General features: G+C 55.6%; 1 protein-coding gene across 1 annotated transcript in view; it reads left to right on the top strand.

Moving 5' to 3' along the window:
- Positions 1 to 24,859, top strand: part of LOC108962489 (collagen alpha-1(I) chain-like) — an 83,726-nt gene that overhangs the window by 58,189 nt on the left and 678 nt on the right. Inside the window, exons 19-68 of the mRNA XM_050981143.1 lie at positions 208 to 252; positions 1,030 to 1,083; positions 1,179 to 1,223; positions 1,965 to 2,018; positions 2,299 to 2,343; positions 2,836 to 2,889; positions 3,954 to 3,998; positions 4,501 to 4,554; positions 5,113 to 5,220; positions 6,296 to 6,349; positions 6,542 to 6,595; positions 6,794 to 6,838; positions 7,372 to 7,425; positions 7,864 to 7,908; positions 8,493 to 8,546; positions 9,370 to 9,423; positions 9,602 to 9,655; positions 9,838 to 9,891; positions 10,183 to 10,236; positions 10,742 to 10,786; positions 11,472 to 11,516; positions 12,380 to 12,487; positions 12,748 to 12,801; positions 13,001 to 13,054; positions 13,207 to 13,260; positions 13,890 to 13,997; positions 14,344 to 14,397; positions 14,646 to 14,744; positions 15,050 to 15,103; positions 15,309 to 15,362; positions 15,584 to 15,637; positions 16,040 to 16,093; positions 16,910 to 17,017; positions 17,140 to 17,193; positions 17,330 to 17,383; positions 17,693 to 17,746; positions 18,115 to 18,168; positions 18,351 to 18,404; positions 18,632 to 18,685; positions 19,363 to 19,416; positions 20,243 to 20,296; positions 20,372 to 20,425; positions 20,590 to 20,643; positions 20,752 to 20,769; positions 20,899 to 20,952; positions 21,118 to 21,180; positions 21,801 to 21,966; positions 22,197 to 22,303; positions 22,831 to 22,911; positions 23,767 to 23,955. Of these exons, the coding sequence (XP_050837100.1) occupies positions 208 to 252; positions 1,030 to 1,083; positions 1,179 to 1,223; positions 1,965 to 2,018; positions 2,299 to 2,343; positions 2,836 to 2,889; positions 3,954 to 3,998; positions 4,501 to 4,554; positions 5,113 to 5,220; positions 6,296 to 6,349; positions 6,542 to 6,595; positions 6,794 to 6,838; positions 7,372 to 7,425; positions 7,864 to 7,908; positions 8,493 to 8,546; positions 9,370 to 9,423; positions 9,602 to 9,655; positions 9,838 to 9,891; positions 10,183 to 10,236; positions 10,742 to 10,786; positions 11,472 to 11,516; positions 12,380 to 12,487; positions 12,748 to 12,801; positions 13,001 to 13,054; positions 13,207 to 13,260; positions 13,890 to 13,997; positions 14,344 to 14,397; positions 14,646 to 14,744; positions 15,050 to 15,103; positions 15,309 to 15,362; positions 15,584 to 15,637; positions 16,040 to 16,093; positions 16,910 to 17,017; positions 17,140 to 17,193; positions 17,330 to 17,383; positions 17,693 to 17,746; positions 18,115 to 18,168; positions 18,351 to 18,404; positions 18,632 to 18,685; positions 19,363 to 19,416; positions 20,243 to 20,296; positions 20,372 to 20,425; positions 20,590 to 20,643; positions 20,752 to 20,769; positions 20,899 to 20,952; positions 21,118 to 21,180; positions 21,801 to 21,966; positions 22,197 to 22,303; positions 22,831 to 22,911; positions 23,767 to 23,955 (3,189 nt within the window). The remainder of the gene's footprint in view (positions 1 to 207; positions 253 to 1,029; positions 1,084 to 1,178; positions 1,224 to 1,964; positions 2,019 to 2,298; positions 2,344 to 2,835; positions 2,890 to 3,953; positions 3,999 to 4,500; positions 4,555 to 5,112; positions 5,221 to 6,295; positions 6,350 to 6,541; positions 6,596 to 6,793; positions 6,839 to 7,371; positions 7,426 to 7,863; positions 7,909 to 8,492; positions 8,547 to 9,369; positions 9,424 to 9,601; positions 9,656 to 9,837; positions 9,892 to 10,182; positions 10,237 to 10,741; positions 10,787 to 11,471; positions 11,517 to 12,379; positions 12,488 to 12,747; positions 12,802 to 13,000; positions 13,055 to 13,206; positions 13,261 to 13,889; positions 13,998 to 14,343; positions 14,398 to 14,645; positions 14,745 to 15,049; positions 15,104 to 15,308; positions 15,363 to 15,583; positions 15,638 to 16,039; positions 16,094 to 16,909; positions 17,018 to 17,139; positions 17,194 to 17,329; positions 17,384 to 17,692; positions 17,747 to 18,114; positions 18,169 to 18,350; positions 18,405 to 18,631; positions 18,686 to 19,362; positions 19,417 to 20,242; positions 20,297 to 20,371; positions 20,426 to 20,589; positions 20,644 to 20,751; positions 20,770 to 20,898; positions 20,953 to 21,117; positions 21,181 to 21,800; positions 21,967 to 22,196; positions 22,304 to 22,830; positions 22,912 to 23,766; positions 23,956 to 24,859) is intronic.

Here is a 24,859-nt window from a genome sequence, read left to right as displayed (position 1 = left end):
GGATTTGAAAGGAAAACTGAAGTGGTTTGGGGGTGAATGGATGGATTCTGCAACATGCAAGGGAGCTGGGGTTGGTCAGCAAATGTCTGAGGGGGCATCAAGCAGCTGATGTGAAGAAAAGTGAAAATAATGTGAAGAAAAAGGGGGGATTTGGGCTGAAGGAGAGAATCAAAGCAAAGAATGGCTTTTTTTTCTCTCCTGCTGCAGGGAGAAGGTGGCTCAGTGGGTGCCCCGGGCCCTGCTGGTCCCATGGTGAGTCTCAGGGTTTGATACAGATGTGTTAGGAAAATTAATCCACAAACACCAGAGGTTTTTGTCCAAAAAGGAGACAGAGGAGTCCTTTTGCTTTATTCCAAGCAAGGCAGAGGCCATGGGGCATTCCCCCGGGGTCTCTCACAGTTTTGGAGGACACAGCCTCCTTTTTATCCCAATTTCCAGCCACATTTCCCTTCTCTCTTTCCCCATTGGCTGAGGTACTTGAGAGGTTCAGACTTCCCAAAACACCTGACAGCAGAGATTGCCCTCTAATGTACAACCCTCCCTTTTAAGTTTTAATTCTTATGGAATTTAGGGGTTTTTCTTCCCCATTGTTTCTTTCAGCTTTCAATGTCTAATTTCATTTATCAGCAAACCTAAAGTTGATTTGTAAAAGCAAATATCTATTTCCATTCATCAATCAGTGGAATCCTTCCTATTGTTTCTTTTATCTCCCAGTGCTGGTTTTACCCACCAGCAGACCCACAGCTCGCTTGTAAGGACAAATCCTCTATTCCTCTCAGCTGGAAGCTCAGGCAGCAGAGCTGCTGCTGCCCAGAGTGCCACCGTGTTCCTCCCTCGTTCCTCTAACACCTAAAAATGTTCCTTTACCCCTAAAAATGCTGCACTTGGTTAAAACCATCCCTGCTAGCGGCAGGAGGATGCAAAAGGACCCAGGGGGTTAAAGCTCACCAGTAACCCCCCAGCATCCCTGGGATGCTCAGGAGTCCCTGTCCCACCTCCCTGTGGGGCTGAGAGGGTCTTGCCTTGCAGGGCGAGCCCGGCCAGCCGGGACCTGTGGGGTGCCAAGGCATCAACGGCTCTCAGGTGGGTGTGCCCGCTGCCCACCCTCTGTTCTTTGGGATTTTGGGGTCACTGCTCTCACCCCAGCCTTGCTCTGCCCTGCTCTGCTCTCTCTGCAGGGGGAATTGGGCCCTCCTGGGATGGCCGGGCCCCGCGGCCCCAAGGTAGGGGATCCCTGGGATGGGGTGTCCTGGGCTGGGGTGTCCTGGGGTGGGGTGGGTGTCCTGATATGGGGTGTCCTGGGGTAGGTGATTCCTGGGATGGGGTGTCCCAATATGGGGTGCCCTGGTGTGGGTGTCCCGGGATGGGATGGGGTGTCCCAGCGTGAGTGTTCCAGGGTGGATGTCTTGGGATGAGGTGTCCTGGGAGGGGTGACCCTGGTGGGTGTCCCAGGATTGGATGGGGTGGTGTGTCCCGGGGTTGGTCCCTGGCATGGGATGTCCTGGGATGGGATGTCCTGGGGTGTGGTGTCCCGGGATGGGGTGCCCCAGGGTGGGTGTCAAGGGATTGGGTATCCCAGGGAGGGGGTGTCCCCAGCATGGGTGTCCCAGGATGGGATACCTTGGGGTGGGTGTCCTGGGATGGGGTGTCCCTGGATGGGATGGGGTGAAGTGTCCCAGGATGGGGTGTCCCAGGGTTGGTCCCTGGGATGGGGTGTCCCAGGGTGGGTGTCCTGGGATGGGTGCCTTGGGAAGGGGGTGTCCCAGGATGGGAGGCTGTCCCGGGCTCACCCAGCCTGGAGTGGGATGTGATCCCAAGCCACCCCAAAAGGCTGGCTCAGGGGTGGGAATCCTTTCTGTAGCCCTTCGTGTGCCATAAGCTGGGAACTCTGGAGCTCCTCAGAGGCTGGGAATTCCCAGGAGAAGGGTTGATCCTAATGGCAGCTCCCTGTCCCCCCTCTGCAGGGACCCCAGGGCTTGCAGGGCCGGCGTGGCCCCCCCGGCCCCAGGGGCTCTCAGGTGAGTGGGGCTGTCCTGGGCTGGGTGCATCCCCCCAGGTCTCTTCCAGGAGCTGCTGGGGTTTGTCCCCCAGGTATTTGGGAAGTGGATGGGAAATCCTTGACCTTGGGGGTCCTTGTGGCCCCCAGGAGTGGGTGGGTGGGAAGGGCTGTGCCCCTGGGTGAGGACATTGTCCCTGAGGTGTGAGGCAGCTCCTGGGCAGGTTCCTGTGGGCTGGGGTCTCATCCACAGAGCAGGACAGAGAGCCACATCCCTCTTCTCCTGCCTTTGCTTTTCCCAGGGTCCAGCAGGGCTGGAGGGATCCTCTGGTCCCAAAGGAGACACAGTAAGAGCAGTTTTTGGGACCTTGGTGGGGATGAAGCCCAGGTTGGAGGGATTTCCCTGGAAGGACCTGGCATGTGGGGTTGAGGGGGTCCCTGTCCTTGTTTTTTGAAGAGGAGAGGGGGCAGCACTTCCAGCTGACCTGCCAAATGCCACCTGGGCACCCTGGGGAGGGGACATGGAGAGGCTGGGTGCTCTGATGAGAGCTCTGGGACAGGGACAGGAGCCAGGGCACGGCTGGGGCTGGGCCAGGGCAGCTCAGGCTGGAGCTCAGGGCAAGGTTCTTCCCCCAGAGGGTGCTGGCACTGCCCAGGCTCCCCAGGGAATGGGCACGGCCCCGAGGCTGCCAGAGCTCCAGGAGCCTTTGGACAGCGCTGCCAGGGATGCCCAGGGTGGGGTTGGTGGGCGGCTGGGCAGGGACAGGGGCTGGGCTGGGGGATCCTGGTGGGTCCCTTCCAGCTCAGGACATTTTCTGATTCCAGGATTCCTCTTGCAGGGTACAGCTGGTGCCCCTGGGGTGAGGGGACAGCTGGGACAGCAGGGCCCTGGGGTAAGTGCATGGGAAGGGGGTGGCTGGATGTGGGGTGCTCTCATCTGTAGTAGAAACAGGTGCTCCCCCAGCCAGGGAATAATGTGCTCTGACTCCATGATTCAGAAGGTGGAACAATTGCTTTATTCAACTATATTATATTACATTAATTGTATATTAAAACTATGCTACAGACAACCTGTGGCTGTCTGAGACAGCCAGGACACAGCTTTGAGTGGTTCAAAGCTAATCCCTCAAACCAACTTTCACCAGTGTCCAATTAACCAAATCACTTTGGGTAAACAATCTCCATAACACATTCCACGTGTGCAAAAACAGGAGCAGTGAACAGAGATAAGAATTGTTTTCTTCTCTCTGTACTTCTCACTGCCTTCCTAGGAAAAATCCTTGGGAAGTTGTGCCTGCTGCTGTCTGGGAAGTGAGCTGGGCCACACTCATCCTCCCCCTGACAGCCCCACAGAATCCTGCAGGGAATGCCCTGGTTCCCCAGCTTCCCCCAGGGCTGCTGGAGATGCCAGCCACGTCCCTGTGGGGACATCCCCAAGGCTCCTCTGCCCCTCCTGCTTTCAGGCACCTCCATTTTTATTCTTTCCCTGTGGATTTATCAGCAGAGATGGCCCAGCCCTGCTGATCCCTCCCCTGGGACACCCTTCTCCCAAGGGGTCTGGGTGCTCAGGTGCCTTTTTCAAAGCCTGACCTTCCTCCTGCCTGGCCCAGGTGTCCCTTTCTGTGTCCTGGGACCCCAACCCACAGAGCTGAGAACTGGGGCTGGAATGGGGTGAGGGGTGTGGGGTGGGATGTGGGGGTGCATTTGGAGTGGAACAAGGACCTCACCCTCATCCTAGGGGCAGCCTTGGGAGGGCATGTGACTCTTCTGGTCCCTTTTTGGGGAACAAATCCCACTGAGGCATCTCAGGAGCATCCCTGCAGAGCCAAAGTGGAGCCCCCATTTCCCAGCCCATGCCATCCCTGTGCTGTGGGTGGGCTGTCACCTCCAGGAGCACATGCAATACTTCCCTTTGTGCTTTTATTTTTAAACTTACATTCTCTTTCTCTCTCTGAAGGGTTTTCTTGGCCTGCCAGGTGCAAAAGGCACCCAAGGAGAGCAGGTGAGTGATGGCATCCATGGGATCCTGCTTTGGCTCTGTGTTCTTTATGTCTGCCTGGCATTGGTGGTTGAGTAGGTGCCAGCTGGAGCTGTTTGGGGAGGCAGAGCTGAGCCTGGGCTCCTTTTGCTGGAATTTTCAGCCTTGGGAGTGTCCTGAGGGGTCACCTGCCTTTGGGAGCTCGGGGAAGTGGGAATGCTTTGGCCTGAGTTAAGGGACACAGTAGTGAGGATAAGACACTTGGCATTGTTTTGGTGGTGCCAGAGGTGCCACCACCAGCTGGGAGCTGCCACTGGCATGGGCTGCTGGGCTTGGTTTGGTGGGGATTGAACCCAAGAGCCCTGGAGCCAGATCCAGCAGGTCCCTGCTCCCAGCTCAGAGGGGCCCATCCAGAGGAAAGCCCTGACAGGCACAGGGCAAAATTCCCTTTGTTTGGTGCCAGGATCAGATCCCAGCTTGCACCAGGGGTTTCTCTCTGTAACCTCCCCTGCTGCTGCTCCTGCAGGGCTGCCGAGGTCCCGGTGGAGCCAAGGGAGATTTGGGAGCCAAAGGAGGCAAGGTACTGATTCCCAGGGCTGCGGTGCCTCCAAGTGCCACCTGGAGGTCCCTGGTCACCCTGGGGAGGGGACATGGAGGGGTTGGGTGCTGGAATGAGAGCCCTCTGCACTCTGGGACAGGGACAGGAGCCAGGGCACGGCTGGGGTTGGGCCAGGGCAGCTCAGGCTGGAGCTCAGGGCAAGGTTCTTCCCCCAGAGGGTGCTGGCACTGCCCAGGCTCCCCAGGGAATGGGCACAGCTCATGGAGCTGCTCCCTCTGTTGCCCAGCTGTGGGTGGCTGTGGGTGCCCGAGGACCCTGGGCCCTGCTGGGTTTGGGGGTCTGTGACAGCCAGGCAGCTCATTCTGTGCTGATCCCACCCCCTGATCCATCCTTCACTGCTCCATCTCACTTTGGCTGTTTCAACAATGAATTTCCCCATTCTGGTGGCCCAGGGGTGCTGGGGGAGGAGGTTTGGGGTGTTCCCCCATGCCAGTGATGGGTTCTCCAGGGAAATTCCTGCCCCTGGATCAGGGAATTGCTGTCCCTGCTTTGTGACATTCTGTGTTTTGTTCCTCCAAGGGCCCACGAGGAGCACAAGGAGCAAAAGGCCATCCAGGAGCCCGGGGCCAGGGGGGCTTGCAGGGCTTCCCCGGCCCCCGAGGGGCTGCAGGGCCACGGGGACCAGACGTGAGTGCCACTGCTGGGCTGGAGTGTCACAGGGGGGAGCACACGTGTGACCTGTGTCACAGCGTGGGGACAGCCCTGAGGGGGGCACCAGTGCTGGTTTATGGGCTCTCTCCTAAGGGATCCCTTTAACAGCACTGGGGAGCTTGGCCCAGAGCCCCAGCCTTGGGGCTGCAGGTGCCCCCAGCACCCAGAGCGAGCTGTGCTCTGCCTGCTCCTCACCTCTTCACCCCAAAATTCTCTGCTGGGTTCACTGATGCCAGAGCAGGCTCAGGCACAGGATTGCCAGCCCTCCCCAGCTGCCTCAGCCCAGCAGGATCCTGCTCTGGGTCAGCTCCTTTGCAGCTTTTGGGAGCAGAGGGTTCATGGATTGCTCATTCTGTGCCCCTCTCTGACTCCTGCCAGGCTCCTGGGGCCTGTGCTGCCAGCCTGAAGGGCTTTGGGAATGCTGCTTCCTGCAGTGTGTGCTCTGAGGGAGCTCTCTGGGAGACTGAAGCCACCTCCAGCCCCGTGTTTGAGGCTGGCTGCTGATCCCTAGTGATTCCCAGCTTCTCAGGAAAAGGAGGATTATTTTCCCACCCACCTTTCCAGTCTGCAGGGGCTGCCCTCCCACTCCCAGGGTTTTTGGGATACTTTCCTGGCTCTGCTCTTTGGCTCTCTGGGATGAGTAACAGCTCCTCCCACCTCTCAGGAGCTGGGGATGCAGCAGGAATCCTCTCATGCCTTGTCCCCCCTCCAGGCAGCGCTGCTGGCACAGGGGCTGCCATCCACAGCAGGCAGCGCCTTGGCACAGCACTCCTTGGAATTGCCTTTAATTTGTCCACCAGCAAACAAAAATATCCACATGTGTTGCTTTGGGCCATACCAAACTGCTGAGATTTTTATTTCTGCCTGGTTTTTTTAGCCCTGGGGGGTGGGGGAAGTCTCCGTTCCCACCAGAGCTCAGCTGGTGCCATTTATTAATGTCACCTCTGGTCACACTGGCAGTGTTTTTCCCTACACCAGCAGCAGGCTGGTGACTCCCCCAGGATCTGGGGCTGTGTTTTCCCTGGATGATTCCTCCCCTCTCTCCTGGCAGGGGGAAGAAGGTCAGATTGGCCCTGCAGGGCTCAACAGCAGCGAGGGACCCAAGGTCAGTGCCAGAGTTTGCTGCTTTCCCAGGGGCTGCCCACTGCCTTGCTTGGCCTTTAAGGGTGTGCCCACCCTGCCAGGCTCCCAGGGCACCATCCTGGGCCGGGGGTCTCCAGCCCCTTGACCCCCTCCCTGTGCATGGCACCTCCCTGTAGATTTCCAATGGCTGTGTTTTCCTTTGTGTGGATTTTAGGGATGCCAAGGACCTGATGGCCCCAAGGGAAGCCCAGGACCTCGGGGAGCCCGGGTAACTAACGGGGTGCTGGAGTTTGGATCTTGGAGCAGCTTTGGCTGTGGGGGATTGAAACAAGCCTGGACTGAAACATCCCTTGCTTGGTTGGGATGTGCTGGGGCAGAGCACATGCTTCAGGCACAAGATTTTCCTCCAAATGTGCAGCTTTGCCTCTGGCAGAGGGATGGTTTGGTGATTCCTGGTGTTTTGCAGGGCCGTGTGGGGCAGCGTGGGCTGGTTGGAGTGCCTGGACTGCCTGTGAGTAGAGGATATCCCACATCCCTGTGCTGCCATGGGGAGCTGCTGGCTCTGGGACATGGGAGCAGCATCCTGGGATGTGGCCAGACCAGAGGGTCAGGAATTTGAGCAGGGAAAGTTGGGGATGAGCAGCTCAGGCTGTGGCACATTGCATTTTGACAAACCACCTGCTCAACACCACGACTTCCTCCAGAATGCTGAGCTCAGAAAATTCCAGGAAAGAACTTTGTAAGGAAGCTCTGTTATTCAGAGCTGAGGCTGGTGAAGGAGCCAGATATAAATAGCTGGGGCAGGAGGAGGGAAAACCCAGCTGAGGTGTTGCTGGTGGGAACAGCTTCCCTCCCACATGGATGTTATTTCCCATCCCGAGGTGGGATGGAGCAGGGAGGAGCTGCTGGAACTGTGTGGGACGAGCTGTGCACCAAGGAATCCACAGCTGCCACTGCTGATGTCCCCCACTGTCACCCTGAGGGGAGGCTCTGGGGCTGCAGGAGCCCTTGTGGGGCCACCCTGAGCCAAAACTCTCCTTGCAGGGCTCGCGGGGCGCGCCGGGAGCGGAGGGAGCAGAAGGAAAGCCTGGTACACAGGTTCCCATCCTACATCTGTACTTGCCTGGGACAGGGTGCTGTCATGTGTGGACAGGGGCAGCAGAGCCCATGGGGACACCCCCCAACCTGCCATCCCATGGCCATGTGGGACAAGACCCGATACCATCAGTGGGTCACTTCCCAAGCTCCCATCCCTGTGACTCTGTGGGACAGGACCTGATACCATCAGTGGGTCACTTCCCAAGCTCCCATCCCTGTGACTCTGTGGGACAAGACCTGATACCATCAGTGGGTCACTTCCCAAGCTCCCATCCCTGTGACTCTGTGGGACAAGGCCTGATACCATCAGTGGGTCACTTCCCAACCTGCCATCCCATGGCTGTGAGGGACAACACCTGATACCATGGACTTTGCCATGATGGGGACTGGGAGATGCTGTTCTGCTTCCTCATCCTCATCCTCATCCTTCTCCTACAGGGCCACCCAGGGATCGTGGGCAGCCCAGGCAGGAGGGGACCCCTGGTGAGTAGAGCTGATTTCTGTTTCCATCCCTCTGCTGAGCTTTATCCCTTTGGGAATGTGCCTCCAAAGCATGTCCATGGGCAGCCGGAGGGTGCTCCTCTGGGAATCCTGCAGAGGGGGGAAGGACTGGGAACAGGGCAGTGGGATTTCCCACCCCTGGCACTGCTAGCCTGAACAGATCCAGCAGCAAGACCAGGGCTCGCAGCAGGTTTTCCTTTCTGCAGTATTTAATATATTTGTCTTTGCTCTGAAATGAAAAAAAATAATTAAGAAATAAAAATCTGGCGCTTCCCTCAAAAAAGAGGATGAAAACTGAGTCACAGACATACCTGGGTGCTGCCAGCATCACACAGAGTGTCTGGGGGCATGAGTGGGTGTTGTGTCTGTCCACACACAGCCGTGATGATTCCATGAGGAATCCAGGAGCTGGGTTTTAAGGAAAAGCCCCAGTGCTGCCTTGACCAGGCTGGGCCCCTCCCCTGTTCCCTTCACCTGCTCTGGGTGAGGCTCAAACCTGGGGCTGAGTCTCTCCATCCTCTTCTCCTGCCTTCCCTCCATGGCTCCTCTGCTGCCCTTCCCTCCAGGGATTTGCTGGTTTGCCAGGGAGCCGTGGGCACGCTGGAACTCCTGGATCCATAGTAAGGAAAAAACCAACTGTTCCTCTGCATGAACTGTGTGTTTTTCTAGGTGGGATGTCAGTGGGGCTGGTGCTGCTGGTGGGGAATGTGGGACTTTCCTTGGGAATCAGGGCATCTCTAGGACCTGATCTTAGCTGCTTGATAAAAGACATTAAAAAGCCTCGGTGGTGGAAATAACTGGGGCTAGGGAAGAGCAGCGTCATTCCCTCAAGGAATCAGCCTGCTCCAGGAACTGTGCAGCCTCCCTGAGCCTGGCAGGGTGTCCATGGGGAATGGCTGCTCAGGGAAACCATCCATGGCTGAGCAGGAGCTGGCTCTGGGTCCGGGGAGGAGATCCCAGTGGCAGAGGGTGGGACAGGTTCAGGGGGAGGGTGCTGGCACTGCCCAGGCTCCCCAGGGAATGGGCACGGCCCCGAGGCTGCCAGAGCTCCAGGAGCCTTTGGACAGCGCTGCCAGGGATGCCCAGGGTGGGGTTGGTGGGAGGGCTGGGCAGGGACAGGGGCTGGGCTTGGGGGATCCCTTCAGTCCCTCCTAGCTCAGTGACCTGGGATGGAGACCTGGAACAGCTCCTACAGCTGGAGCAGCTCCTCCCTGAGAGCTTGCACTCAGCTGGGCTTGGTGGTGATGTTGAGAGCAAGGATTGTCACCTGCCCTGGTGACAGCCCTGCCACCATGGGGGCCAGCCTGCAGGAGCCATTAGGACCAGCCACATGGCCAAGTTTGCCCCCTGTGACCCTGTTTGCCCCATGAGCTCAGGGGCAGCAGTGAGGGCTCATCTCCTCTCAGCCTTTGACTGACACCTCCTCCCCAAATAATCCCAAAGGGCTCTCCAGGAAAGCCTGGACCTGATGGAGACCCGGGTTGCTTGGGCCCAAAGGTGAGAACTGGGGTTTGGGGGGGCTGCTTGGGGCAGTGATGGTGCTGCACAGACCCCAGAGGCTCTGAGCTGCCCTGGGGGGATCCCAAGGACTCAGCCCAGGGGATCCTGTGGGATCACTGGGGAAGGGAGGGGCCAGGATTGGGGGGTTTGTTGATTCCCTTGTTTTGCCTGCCAGGGGCTGCCTGGGAAGCCTGGCTTGGAGGGGCCACAAGGACCTGTGGGCACCTACGTAAGTGATGGAGCTGCCACGGAGGGGACACGGCGGGGGCCGGACTGGGAGGAGGCTGCAGCAGCCTCCAGCTGGGCACTCACACCCTGCCAGGGCTCCTGCCTTTCCCTCAGCCACCTTCTCCCAAAAATACAGAGACACCAGGCAGCCCCAGCTGCCTCCTAACCCCGAGCTCTTCCCAGGGCTATCCAGGACCTGCTGGAGACCGCGGGAGGTTGGGACGCAGGGGAGACAAGGTAGGGATGGGACACGCCCTGCAGCACTGAGAGCATTGGAAGCATTTTTGGGATGAGTTTTGAAGCCAGTGGATGGGTTTGGAGGTGTCCAAAGTGTCCAGCAGCCATGGTGGGAGGAGAACAGCTGGATCTGCCTCCCACAGCAGCTGAACCATTGGCATTCCAGCACCTCCTCTGCCTGAACACCTCTGGATTGTTCTGAGAGCTTGTTTTTGTTTTGTTGTGCTTTTTAAAGAAGTTTTTTACATTAAAACAAACAGAGGAAATGAAATCTTTCTTGCCTCCTAACAGGGAGAAAGGGGAGCTCAAGGTCCACCAGGATTTCCAGGAAAAGCTGGTGCAAAGGTAAGCACTGTTTGCTGCTCTTCTGGGCAGCTCCAGCCCCTGGAAAGCCCCAGGCAAGTTCTCTGGGCTGGGCTGGGAATGAGGAAATAGGAAAGCTTTGCCATAGGGTGTGACCCTGAGAGGCATTCCCTGGGTTAGGGAGACACAAGAAGCTTCCCTCAAAAGCTGCTCAACCCCACTGGCCCCTTCCCCTTGTTCCATGTCCCTGAGTCACTCCCTCCCTATTCCCCCACTGGCCCCCATCCTTGCACTGCCCCCATGCCACTGATCAGCCCCTGCCTCTGGGGACACAAAAACCTGGGCTGGCTTTGGACCCTGACCATCTCACCATGCAGCTGAATCAAACACCTGGGGCTATTCTGCAAAAGCCCTTTTTGCTTCCTTGCCCTGAACTTCATCAGCAGCTACTTTGGCTGCTACAATAGGGAGCTTCTGCCAGTCTTGCAGTTACATTGGCAGGGGGCTCAGCCAGGGCTGTGTCACCCATGGTGCTCTTGTCCCCCAGGCCCTGCCAGGTCCTCCTGGTCCTCGTGGTGCTCCAGGCTCCCAGGTAGGGCTCTCCTTGCTCCCTGCATTCCTGGCTGCTCCAGTCCCTCTGCATGGGTGTGTGACCTGCAGCACGGATCCATCCCACAGCCCTTGCTGGGGGCAGGCAGGACCCTGGTCCCACTCCCTGCTGGCTGGGCTCTGTCCTGATGAGCACAGACACTGCTGAGATGGTCCCATATTGTATTTGCAGGGACCCCCGTGGCAGGGAGGAATGATCCCATGTTCTCAGCAGGATAATTTATTACTTTATAGCACTATATTATATTAAAGAATACTATACTAAACTATACTAAAGAATACAGAAAGGACACTGACAGAATGCTAAAAGATAATAATGAAAACTCCTGACTCTCTCCAGAGCCCTGACCCAGCCTGGCCCTGGTTGGCCAAAGAGTGCAAACAACTCCCAGCAGAATGCAATGGAACAATCCCCTGTGGGTGAACAATCTCCAAACACATTCCACATCAGCACAGCACAGGAGAAGCAAATGAGATCAGAATTGTTTTCCTTTTCTCTGAGGCCTCTCAGCTTCCCAGGAGAGAAACCCTGGGTGAAGGGATTTTTCCAGAGAATGGGAATGCCACAGTCCCAAGACAAGGGGATTTCTCTGAGCAAAGCTCCCCCTGATCCCAGTTCCCTGGTCCCAGTTCCATGGACACACTGCTGAACATCCTTCTTTCCCCAGGGCAGAACAGGTGACCCAGGACCTCGAGGGCTCCCAGGGCTGCCTGTAAGTGCAGAGCTCACCTTGCTGGGGGGGCGATGTCCCACAGGGTGGGCAGCTGTTGGAACCCTGGTTGCTGAGAATTTCAGATTTCTGTGCTGGCAGACACTGACCCCAGGAGAACCCTGCATTGACCTGAGCCTGTGGAGAAGCTTCCAAAATGGAATGGTAGAACAGGGATTGTGGGTGTGGAGTTTAATAGAATTTGTGATATCACAGGGTGGGAAACTTTAATATAGCAAGATGGAGGTTTTAGGGCAGAGGCTGGGCCTTCTTTTTCACCTTCCTCTTCATAGGTTTAAGTAGTATTGTGTAATTGGACAAAAAAGTCTGCATTTCAGGCCACAGGTGGTTTGTTATTAGGTTAAAAGTAAAAATAATTTAAGTGTGATTTCTTAAGTAGACACTTTATCCTTAAAAAACCTTGTAGATAGAGAAATACAATTCCATTTTTAATTTGTTAGAGTGATGTACTATAGACCTCACAGTTTGTGAGACATAATATAGATAAGAAGTAACAAACATCTGGATCCAAACAGGAAATACTGTTTCACACATTTAACCCTGACCCTAGAGAAAAAAAAAAAAAATTATATATATACATATATATAGCTTAGCAGACATTGGTGCCCACTCCAGGGCATTTCCATCCCTGGGGTGGTTGTGGGGCAGGGAACACCCCAAATCCTGTGTGTGTGGGTGTGGTGACAAGTGGGGTGTGGGGACAGCAGTGTCCTACACCTGCAGGGATGGGGCAGGTGGCACCTTTGGACCCCGAGGTGACCCAGCTGCATCAGCCACGGGGCTTTCCCTGGCTTAGCCCTCCCAGAGCTGGTCTGGGGGGCCTGAGGGGCTTTCTGGCCTTGCAGGGTGTTCCTGGCACCAGAGGGCTGGATGGCATGCCCGGGAAGCCTGGTGCAGGTGGAGACAGGGGTGCTCCTGGAGCAGCTGGGGCTGCTGGCCCACCTGGCTACCCGGTGAGTGCTGCTGGGAGCCCGGCACTGAGCCTCTCAGGGGGACTGGGATTGGGGGTTTCCCTGCAGCTGCACCTTTGGGGAGCTCCCTGAAGCACCTGCAGGAAGGGAAGGAAAGGGGAAATGTTGCAGGGGGCTTGAGGAGCTGGAGCATGGATTCCCTTCCCGTGGTGTGTCAGGACATCCCAGACCCCCCTCGGGAGCTGCAAAGGCTCCTGAGCTGGGGCCAAGCCCCTCTGCTGATGTGGGATGTTTGTTCTCAGGGCCAGCAAGGTCCAAATGGACGTGAAGGACCTGCAGGGATGAGAGGAGAGAAGGTGGGCACAAAGGGGAGGATTTGGTTTCCCTGGGAGCTGCCCAGAGCCTCAGGCTTGCCCCACTGACCTCCCTGGGGCTTGGGGGCCAGCACCGCTCCCAGCTTGGCCCCATCACTGTGGGATGGGGATTTACATCTCGGGGAGAGACAGAGACAGAGAAGCACCACGGCTGCCTGTCCTGCCTTTGTGTCCTCTGCAGGGTGAGGTGGGAGATCCCGGGGCAGCCGGAGTCCGCGGGCTGGATGGGGAGCAGGTACAGCACAGGCACCTGTGTCCCCACCCCGGTGGGGCTGCTCCAGCCTCCCCAGTGCCCTGCTCCAAGGATGGGAGCAGGCTGCTGATCCTCCAACAAGCCAGGTTAAAGCTGTGAGCTGTGCTAGGGCTGGGCTTTTCTTTCCTCCACAGGGAGCACCAGGACCGGCGGGAGCAGAGGGTCAGCTGGGGCCCAAGGGCGAGCAGGTGGGTGCTGGGGGTGATGCTGGGGCTGGTGCTGGGCTCACCCCTCTCCTGCAGGGTCACACAGGCACCTGAATCCATGGCAGGTGTTTGAAACCCCTCCCCAGCATCCTCCTGCCTGGGGATTGACGTTGCTGGGCATGGCAGGGGGGTCCTATAAGAAAACTGAGTTTTTCCCAATGGTGGTGTTTGTCGGTCTCAGGATGAGGGAAGAGATGAGAATCTTGACTCTGTGTTTCAGAAGGCTGATTTATTATTTTATTATATATATTATATTAAAAATGCTATACTAGAACTATAGTAAAGAAAAAGAGACATCAGAAGGCTTGCAAGGAAGGGAATGGAATGATAATAAAATCTTGTGACTGCTCACAGCCTCGACACAGCTGCTGTCATTGGTCATCAAGTAAAAACAATTCACATGCTGGGTAAACAATCTCCAAATCACATTCCAAAGCAGCAAAACATGGAGAAGCTGAAGCTTCCAGCTTCTCAGGAGAAAAGACCCTAGCAAAAGGATTTTTCAGAAAATATGTCTGTGACATTCCAGTATGGGAAATGATGGTGGGCAGAGCCAGGCTCAGCTGGAAAAGGCAGCCAGGAATCATCCTGGTCATCTTCATCCTGTCCAGGGAGAGGCAGGAACCCGTGGAGCTCCAGGCATCAGAGGGAGCCCTGGGGAGCCAGGGGACGAGGGGACACAGGGGCCACCAGGACGGCCTGGGAAGCAAGGCAAGGAGGTACGTGTGGGATTGCCCCCACAGGGAATGGGCATGGGAAAGGTGCTGCCTCTGGACCCTGCCCATGCCATGGCTCTGCCCCACAGAGCCTGGGGGTTGATGTTTCGGGGTCCCCATGCTGGGCAAGACGTGCTCAGCATTTTGTCCCCCTCACTTTTGGGGTAGTGGGGTCACAGCTGGGGTGATCTCCCAGCACAGGAGGTGAGGCTGTGCCTTACCCAGCATCAAAATCCCGGCCAGGGGAGGGTGGAAAAGCCATGGAAATCAAAGCCCAGCTTTTAACCTGCCCTGGGGTGGGGCTGGGGAGCAGCTGCTGTGTCTGATGTGGGCATTTCCCCCCGGGCAGGGTGACACTGGTGACACTGGGGACCCGGGTGAGCCAGGACTGCAGGGACGGAAGGTGAGGGGTGTCTCTAACCCTGTTCCTCTTTCCAGCACCTCAGGAACACCCCTGGCCTGCTCATCTCTGCTGCTCCATGGTGGGGACAGAGCAGGACAGGGGTGTCCCCATAGCTGAGGAGCAGCCCAGGGTGACCTGCTCCCTGTGGCACCTGGCCCGAGGGTGACAGAGCTCACCTCCATGCAGAAGCTCATTTATTGCTGTTCCTTTTCCCTCTTTGGGTGACACTTGTCTCCATCCCTGAGCAGGGCAGCGCTGGCCCCAGGGGCCCTCCTGGAATTCCCGGTCCAGGAGCTGCCACAGGTGAAACTGGAGGCAAAGGCCAGAAGGGAGAGAAGGGCGAGAAGGTTTGCTGGCAAGTACAGCTGGGGCTGGGCTACCTCACCCTCCAGTGTCCCCAGAGGCTGGCTGAGGGCTGCCAAGGAGGGCACCCACCCCTGCTGGGAAACCTTGGGCTCTGGGAGCTGCAGAAAACCCTAGGAATTGTCAAGTCTCCATAATTAGGGAGTTTCATGTCTCACAGGCATGACACCGAAATTGGGTGTTGCTGGCACCCAAGGATGGTTTGGGTTTGTGGGGCATGTGGGGCAATGCTGCCCCCAGGCACACTCCAGCCCTGCCAGGCTGGGAACAGTGTCCCTCTGTGTGCCAGGGCCAGGGCGGTGTCACCGGAGCTGCAGGACCTGCTGGAGCCAGAGGATGGTTTGTAAGTCAGATCATGTCCCCTGTCCCCTTCCAACCTGTCCCACTCCTGGTGAGGGGACGTTTGTGTGACTGGGAGCACTGGGAGGGCCCTGCCTCTATCCCAGACCTGCCAGGGGACATCTGTGTGACTGGGAGGGGACATCTGTGTGACTGGGAGCACTGGCAGGGCTGGGTGACCCGGGCTCCTCTGCTTGTGCCCTGAACAGGGCGGGACAGGACTCCGAGGTCCTCCTGGGCTCGACGGTCCCGAGGGAGAGAAGGTACAGAGAGATGATGGCTCCAACCCTTTATCTCTGGGTGAAACTCCCTTTTCTGGCCTCTCTTCCAAGCTTTCCCAGTGGGAATGTGCTGGCACTGGCTGCATGGATGTCCTGGGCAGGCTGGTGACAAGGGGACCTGCCATGGGACACCCCTGAGATCCAGAGCCAGCAAGGCAGGGAAAGGTTTTCCATGGACAGAGCTGTTTCCCCTCCTTTCCCAGGGAGATCCAGGGCCACGAGGTGTGGATGGAGCTGCTGGGGCTGCAGGATTCGAGGTACTGATGCCTGGAATGTTGCAGAGCTGGGAATTGCCAAAGGCCCCCCCAGCTCTTCCCTATTTCCAGTACAACCCAAAGGATTTGTTGCCCCTTCACTGGCCAGGTCGGGGGGCTCTGAAATGAGGAGGGGGTTTAACACCTCATACCTCAGCACTGACTCTCAAAACCCTAAAACCCCAAACCCCCAGTACCTAAACCCCCAAAATCAGACCCTTCCCAGCACCCAGTGGTGCCTCATGGAAAACCAGTTCCTGCTGCTGAATCCTGGTCACTCCCACGAGGCTCCCAGTGCTGTCTTGGCCAGCTGAGCGTGAGGTGTGGGACAGGATGCTCAAAGTCCCCTCAGAGGTGAAGGACACGGTGCTGAGGGGCTTTTTCTGAAGGCCCATGTCCCCACAGGGACAGGCTGGAGATGATGGAGCAAAGGGAGATGGTGGCAAGCCCGGCCCAATGGTGAGTACCAGCTCTCCTCCCAAAAATTCCCTTGGCAAAGAGGTTTGGTGGCATTTTGGGATGTGTCTAACCCTGGGGGTGGCTGCAAAGTGAGCCCTGCCAGCCTGGCCATGGCTCTTGGCTCTGGGACTGAGTCACTGCTTCCTTGGATTTCCCACAGCAAAAGCTCCCAGAAGGAATTTTAATAGAGCTGTTAAAAGCCATGCCAAAGTGCCAGGGCTGTCAGGTGTACCAGCCTGGGTAACCCTGGGCTGCTGCAATCTGCCTGAGGCAGCTCCAGGGCTCTGCATTTCCTCTCCTTGGAGCAGATCCACAGGTGTCCCTGTGGCTCTGGGAGCTGCCCAGTGCCTGGAACACATGAGGTGCCTCAGGATGGGCATTCTGGGCATGGCAGAGAGCCCCAGATGTGTTATGGATGCCCTGAACTCAGCTGCAGGATCAATCCCACCTGCATCCCAGTTTTCCCACCTTGCAGTGCCACTCTGCCAGGCAAGACGTGCCCTTATGGAATCCCAGAATCCCAGAATTGGGTTGGAAGGGACCTCAAAGCTCTTTGGATTCCATTCCCTGCCATGGGCAGGGACACCTTCCACAGGTTGCTCCAAGCCTTTAGCTTGGGTGATTTGCTGGGAGACATCAGGCTCTGGAATAAACTCTAGGGGGGTTTGCTGTGGAATAAACCCTGGGCAGATTTTTTGTGGAATAAACTGCAGGTGGATTTGCAAAGCTCAGTGCAGCTGAAGTCCCTCGAGGGGTGGCTGCTCAGGCCCTGCTGAGGACAGGGGTGAGCAGTGTCCCCCTCTCTGTGCCCTGCAGGGCTCACAGGGGGCTCGGGGCCTGGCAGGTGCCCCTGGGCTCCGGGGCTACACCGGGCACGAGGGAGCCAGAGGAGTGGTGGGCACCAAGGGACAGCCAGGCCGGCAGGTAACGCCTCTGCTCCATGGGGGACATCCCTGGCACAGCTCTCCCTGGGGACAACAGCCCCAGCTGTGCCCTCCTGCCTTCCCCTGGTGCCAGCCTCATGTTTTGTCTCCAAATGAACTCAGGGAACTCTCGGGCCACCGGGAGAAGCTGGAGCCACTGGGCTGAGTGGCACTGAGGTGAGCAAGCTCCTCTCTGCCCCATTCCCTGCCCCAGCTTTTCCAGCCTCCCAGAGCTGTGTCCTGCACAGAATAACCCAAATATCTGAATAACCCAAAGTTTTGGACTTGCCTTGAATTCTGGTTTCCTTCTTAGGGCCTGGTGGGTGCAAAAGGGGAGCCAGGAGAGCCAGGAAAACCGGGACAAATGGTGAGGAGTGGGATGGAGCTGTGGTGGTTCTCCCTGAAAGGGGCTGGGGGATGCTGGCATCTCCTGCAGGTGTGAAAGTCCAATGCAGGCACCATCTCCTGCTCCTGCTGAACCCTCCCACGGGTGGGTGAAGCCCACCCTGCCCCCTTCTGCCCAGCCTGCTCCAGAGAGAGGGAAAATCCCAAAGGGAAGATTCCAGCTTAGAGCATCCTCCTGAGCACACTGGGGCAGGGCAGGGAGGGAAGCCAGGAGGGGCATCCCTGGCACAGCATCCTCACAGAGGGCTTTCCTTCTCCTTTGGGATTTTAGGGGTCTCCTGGACAAGCTGGTCCTAAAGGACAGAAGGGCTGCAAAGGAGATAAGGTACCCCCAAATTCCTCCCCTGGGGATGGCACCTGAGGGGCACTGTCCAGTGGGCATGGGGTGGGCAAGCCTGAGCTGGTCAGTCCATTGGGGACCATGGAGAGCAAACTGGGAATTGCCCAGGAGGATCTGTTTTTCCCCCCTGGCAAACACAGGATGCTCTTGGGCTGGTTCTGGGGTGAGGGGCTGGCAGATCCTGCCTACAGCCTGGCTCAGGTGGCCCTGGGGGGCACAGGGGCCTCCCCAGCTCTTGGTGCCCATCTCCAGAATCCCCCAGTGCCTGCTGGGCTCTGTCCCCATCCTTCTCCCCACTTCTGGGATGTGGCTGAGCTGCTGGAGACCCACACCCCCCTCTCCTCTTTCCCCAGGGCGATGCAGGGCAGGAAGGGGACAAAGGGGTCCCAGGAGAAGCTGGCAGACGGGTAAATGGCACTGCTGTCCCCCCGAGGGTGGCAGGGAGCTGCTCCTTGGAGCCCATGCAAGCTCTGCAGGGTGGTTCCAGTTTTCTGGGGGCTCAGAATCCCTGGAGAGGGGATCCTGGAAGGATGAGGGGTGGCTGGATCAGTTTGGAACTACCTGTGAGTCTTTCACCTGTGGTCCCCAGGGCAAGCGAGGCAAGATGGGCCAGCAGCCCCCACGGGGTCCCTGGGGACACAAGGTAGGTGGCTTTGTCAGGCTGTCTTGCCCCCCTGGCAGTTTGGGGGTGCTCCCACCTGCCTGAGCCCCCGCTTAGAAAAGAATAAACCATCAAAACTGAGGGCTCTGCCCCCCAGAGCCTCCCAGCCCAACAGGGGCACCTCCCACACCTACAGCCCCCATGGGCTGCTCTCCCTGCCCTGGAGCATCACCCTGGGCACAGCCAGGGCTTCTCCCTTTGCATTTCAGGGCTCTCCAGGTGACAAAGGACTTCCAGGACCCCAGGGCCCCCAGGGACCCTACGTGAGTACCAGTGTGGGGGTTTGGGGTGCTGGCTGCTCCCTGATTGACTCCACTGTGTGACCTGGCTCTGCAGGGACCCAAAGCAGGGACCTGTTTAAAATGAGGGAAGTTTTGAAATGGTTCATCCATCTCCTCCTGTCTTCTCCTCCCAAATTAACATCCCGGGAGGGTGTGTGCAGTCAGACAAATCACATCATTCCCAAAATGTGGCTCTAGAAGCCAAATCCTTCTGTTAGGTATGTGTCTGATGCCCGGCAGTGCTGAGCTCTGGTGAGACTGTGCCCCCTTTCAGAGAGCTGTCATGGAGGGACAAACTGCAGCCAGCAAAAAGAACTCAAATATTTATTTTAATTACTAGAAATTGCTTTTCCTCTGCTTAAAATTAAAAAAAAAAAAAAAAAAGAAAAAAAGAAAAAAAAGTCCAACTTTGGCAACTTCACCAAAAACAAAAAGCTGGATATCGTCAGCCAGCCAAGGCACCTCCAGGGCATTTTTAATGGGTTTTGCTGAGGGATCCTCCTGAAGGCAAAAATCAAAGAAACAATGAGGAAATGCCTCAAAGCTTCTAAAACTGCCTGAAATCCTCAGAATCCTCAGGTGTGGGGAGGGCCCTCCTTGCCAGGGGCTGACAGGAGCAGCTCAGCCCAGGGTGAGGCAGTTCCATGTTTCTCTCTTAGGGCATCCCGGGGCTGAAGGGCATCAAAGGAGACCCTGGACCAAAAGGACACAAGGTAGGGGACACATGCCAGGCACAGCAGGGATGCTGGGCACAGGGTGGCATTTAATTTGCTGAATGCCATCCCTTATTCCCCTCTTTTTGAATCCTGATGGCTGCACCATCTTTCTCTGGGGTTGGCCATCATGTCCCTGGGTGCTGGGAGATGGAACCTTTAGATTTTCTCCCAAATCCAGACCTTTTGCAGCTTTTCCATCCTCCAGGAATTGCAAGCAGCAGTGTGAAGCCTTTTAATCCCTGCTCTCAGCATTGATGCTGATGCACCATGAGCTGAAGCTCCCTTGTTTCATTCCTGATGGATTCTTGGCTGAGGAAACTGAGCACATCCCATCCCATGGATCCCATCCCATCCTATCCTATCCCATCCCATCCCATCCCCTCCCAGTCCCTGGCAATGGGGAGCTGCTCAGAGCCTTCAGGAAAATGAAACTTTGGGAATCAATAAAACTTTAGATTCCTTGTCAGCTCAGTGAGCAGCTCCTGGGAGAGCAGGCAGAGGGGAGGCTGTGCTGGGATTTTCTCCCTGTTCTGGTTTCAGCACACCAAGAATCTTCTTAATTCTCTCCAAGTGCTTCCTGGCAACTTCCAAGGTTTTCCTGAGAGATGTTTTAGTCTGGGATGATCCTTTCATCCTGCTGCTGCCTCTGTCCCCAGCAATGTGGGTGCAGTGAATTCTCTGGAACAATTCTCTGGTGTTTGGGGGTTTTTGCTCCAGAAGTTTTGCAGCCAGCCATAACTGGGAATTTCCCCACCCACCCTGGTGTCCTGGGGGTTCTGTCCTTCCCTTTGCCCTCTGACAGCTCTCCCTGACTCTCTCCTAGGGCGAAAAGGGCAGCAAGGGTGACCTGGGCCAGCAAGGGGACGATGGCTTCAAGGTGTGTGACAGGTTTTGCTCTTTTCCTTCCCCCTGGTCCCTTGTCACCCTGTGTGACATCCTGCCATGTTTCCAGGGCAAGCCAGGACCCCACGGTGTCCCTGGGAGGCCAGGACCCAAGGGAAGGCAGGTAAGGGCAGGGTGGAAAGGGATGTCAGGGACTGAAATGAGTATTTGGAGTGAATTTCTTATTTTTCCATATAAAATCCACCTGGGGATGGGGCTGGGTTGTAGAAGGATGCAGGGCAGGGGGATGTCCTGTGCAGTGCCCTGAGCTCCCTGCTGTCCTTGCAGGGTGACACTGGCCCCCCTGGCCCACAGGGACACCCTGGAATTCCTGGGACACCGGTGAGTCCTTCCCCCTCCCACAGGATTGGGGTTCACTCCTCACCCCCCTGGGATGCAGCTTTGATCCCCCTGCCTCCCTCTTATCCTGGTCCTGTCCTTTCCTTCCAGGGCTTGTCTGGACCCAAAGTAAGTCGAGGGAAGCAGCTGGAGGGGGATCAGTGGGATCCCTCCCTCCTTCCCACTCAGGGGTGCAGCTCAGCACAGCAGCATCTCCCCCCTTGCTTTCCTTCCCTTCTGCACCTCCTCCTTTGGCAGGGGCTGAGAGGCTTCCCAGGCCAGCCAGGCCCCAGGGGCACGCCAGGAATGCCGGTGAGCAGAGCCACAAACACCCCTCAGCCCAAAATCTGGGTCCCTCACTCCCTAAAGGTGGCAGTGAGACCATGCCATGCTGCCCTTCCACGGGGATGTCCAGCTGCTGGCACTGGTGGAGGAGCTGCTGAGCCCAGTGCCACCAGCACTGTCATTGTCCCCCAGGGTCTGGCTGGCCCCCCTGGTCCCAGAGGGCCTGCAGTGATGCTGTCCCAGGAGGAGCTGCAGGTGAGTGACCCTTGCCCAGGAGGGAAGGTGTGGTGGTGTTTGCTGGGGTCTTAGGACGAGGGAAGAGATGAGAATCTTGACTTTATGTTTTAGAAGGATGATTTATTATTTTATGATATATATTATATTAAAAGAAAATGCTATATTAAAACTACACCAAAAAAAATAGAAAAAAGATTTCATCAGAAAGCTAGCAAAGAAAAATAATACTAAAATCTTGTGACTGATCAGAGAGTCTGAGACAGCTAGACTGTAATTAGTTATTAATTAAAAACAACCACATAAACCCAATCAAAGATGCACATGTTGTATTCCACAGCAACAGATAATTATTGTTGGGTTTTCCCTTTGAGGCTTCTCAGCTTCTCAGGAGAAAAGATCTTAATGAAAAGATTTTTCAGAAATATGTCTGTGACAGGAAGGGGCTGCCAGGTCCCCATGTCCTGCTCCTTCCAAGGTCCCCCCCCTGTGCACCAGGACCAAGAAGATCCAGCTACTCCCTCCCCTCTCCATGCTTGTCCTTGTCCCCTGCATGTGCCATCCCCGTCCTCAACATCTGATGATGCTCCTGGTGGGGGATCTGTGGTCAGCTTGGTGATATCCCCTCCTTTTTCTTCCAGCACCTCATTTATTCCTCCAACCACCTGAACTACAGCCTGGTCTGGGCTCTGCTGGACACCCTGAGCCGGGAGCTCCAAGCCCTGGTGGAGCATCCCAACGGCACCAAAACCAACCCGGCCACCACCTGCAAGGAGCTGCTGCTGGCTCACCCTGGCCTGCCTGACGGTATCAGGGGCATGGGGGGCCCCCTGGGCCTGGCCTGGTCTCCAGAGCCTGGGAAGGGACAGGCAGCTCTTTCAAATAAAGAAATTTTGGGGAATGAGGTCAGATGGGCTTTGTGGGCATCCTTGGAGAAACAGGCTGGCAGCCAGGCCACCAGCTGGGGTGGGATGGCACTGTGTGGCACCCTCCCTGTGCCAAACCCGGATGCCAGGGCTGTCCTCTCCTCCCTCCAGGGCACTACTACATCGACCCCAACCAGGGCAGCCCCCAGGACGCGCTGAGAGCCTTCTGCAACTTCACAGCTGGGGGGGAGACCTGCATCGCCCCCGTGCACAACCAGGTACGGGGTGGCTTTTATGGGGCAGCTTCAGCTCTGAGGGACCCCTCAGCGTGGGGGGGACAAGGGCTGGTGGGGCAGGAGGGGGACAAGGTGACCAGTCCCTTGCTGTGGTGACAGTCCCTTGCTGTAGTGATCAATCCCTTGCTGTGGTGACAGTCCCTTATTGTGGTGACCAGTCCCTTGCTGTGGTGACAGTCCCTTACTGTGGTGACAGTCCCTTGCTGTGGTGACAGTCCCTTGCTGTGGTGACAGTCCCTTGCTGTGGTGACAGTCCCTCGCTGTGGTGACAGTCCCTCGCTGTGGTGACCAGTCCCTTACTGTGGTGACAGTCCCTTGCTGTGGTGACAGTCCCTTGCTGTGGTGACCATCCCTCACTGTGGTGCCCTCGGCCCTGGCAGGGAGTGAGGATCCTGGTCACGGTGTGTGCCAGGCTGCACGGACACACAGGAACTCTGTGCTGGCTCCTTGTCCTGCCAGTGCCACTATCCCCTGATGGGACAGTGTGACAATTTCCCCACTCCCCTCAGGTCCCCATCAAGGCTTGGCTGAGCACCTACAGCTCTGAGAACACCTTTCAGTGGTTCAGCACCCTGCCCGGGGGCTTCCTGGTGAGTGCCCGGCTGGATCAGCCAAGGGGACACAGAGCTGGCTCGGGGGTCTCCAAGTGCCACCCGGCAGTGCTGGGACAGCACCCACGTCCCTGGCTGTGCACAGAGGGATGTGACACTCCTTCTGTGAGGAGCTCCAGTGCTGGACAGGCAGCTGGACCCTGCCAGGGTTTAGCCTGGGGGGAGCACAGCCCCCCCAAAGCAGCCCCCACATGCTGGATGTGAAAAACGCCAGTCACTTCTTTTTAAAATTTTAAAAGTTTAACAGTAATAAAATGGTTATAAAAATAGTAATATAATTAGAGTAATAAGAATTTGGACAATTTGGATTAGGACGATATGAGACAATTTAAAAAAAGTTACTGACATCGGGGTACCTTTTCTGGGCAAAATAAGCCCGAAAAAGGACCCACGTTAACAGAGGATTAACCCTTAAAAGCAACAGCCGGTTGCATATTCATACACCTCATACATGATGCATAAATTCCATTCCAACACAGGATTCTGGGTGGTCAGTGCCAGCTTCTTCCTCTTAATCCTAACAGTGTTTTCAGGGATGAGTGAGGCAGGAAGAAGTTCATTTCTTCTGACAGGGGAGCAATAAATTCTCTTTCTCTGAAAGACTGAGGTGTGCTGTGGCTGCCATCTCAGTGCGAGTTCTTTCTTTAAAACAAGTATCTTACATAGCATAGTTTCTATTTTAACCTTACGCTATAACCTAAAACTATATTTAACACACTACTTAAGAAAATTAACACAGCCTAACTTTCTAACAGAACACATACCACATTCATTTTAACCTCTGCGAAAAGCCAACGATAAAATAGGCATTTTCCACGCCGGATTTCCCTGCAGCTGGAATACGCGGGGGCCAGCCCGGTGCAGCTCCGCTTCCTGCGCCTGCACAGCCACCGCGCCGCCCAGAAGGTCTCGTACTCCTGCACGCCGGCCCCGCAGCGCCGCCGGCCCCAGCCCCGCAAGGAAATCCGCTTCCTGGCCGACTCCCGGGAGCACAGCTACACCGCCAGCCTGCGGGGCTGCCTGGTGAGCCTGGCCCCGCGCAGCCCTCCTGCCTGGGTTATCAGTGAATGCTCCAATTTAATAATTAATGAATAATTTAGTAAATGAAATAATTTATATTTATACTATTTTTAATTTTTTATTTTTAAAAGTTTAAAAATTTTTTATTATGTAAAATTCTAAATTATTTCCATAATTTATATATAAATAATTTTATTTAAAACTGATAAAAATATAATGAAAAACATTTTATAATTAAAACTAACATTAATAAAATATAAATATAATTTTATAATGTTATATTATAAATAATATATTATATATAGTATATAATATATAATATCTAATATTATATTATATATTAGATATTATATATATATAATATATATATATATCATATTTAAATAATATATAGTATTATATAAGTACATATTGTATATTTATTTAATCTATAATATAATTTTACTGTTTTTATAGATTTTATCTATTTTCTTTTACTATATTTTTAATATTTATTAAATTATCAAAGCATCAGTTTGGAAAAAGCCACAAGCAATTTCGACTCTGAACCAGGCGATCAGGGTCAGGGAGACTCAGGATTTGGCCTCTATTGCACCAAAGTCCCCGTGGGTCTCCAAATGTCATTTCTAAGGGGTCTGTTTTATACAGTCCTTTGGGCTCTGGAAGGGGCTCTTCTTTAGCATATTTTAGCATATTATTGTAGTTTTTCTTTCTTGCTGCTATGCTTCCCAGAACCTGTGGATAATTGCTGGAATCCTGTCAGGATTATTGTGGGATAAACATCTGATGATGCCTATCAAATGCCTTCTGCTGGGGTCTTGTCAGATGGAAAAAAATCCCTTGAAATATCTATCCCTGGAGACAGTTGTCTGATGAATCTCCCTTTTTGAATGCTTGAATCTCCATT

This window comes from Serinus canaria, chromosome 17, assembly GCF_022539315.1.
Source record: "Serinus canaria isolate serCan28SL12 chromosome 17, serCan2020, whole genome shotgun sequence".
NCBI lineage: Eukaryota > Metazoa > Chordata > Aves > Passeriformes > Fringillidae > Serinus > Serinus canaria.
Note: the sequence above shows the minus strand (reverse complement) of the source record. Positions and strands in the feature narration are given on the sequence as shown.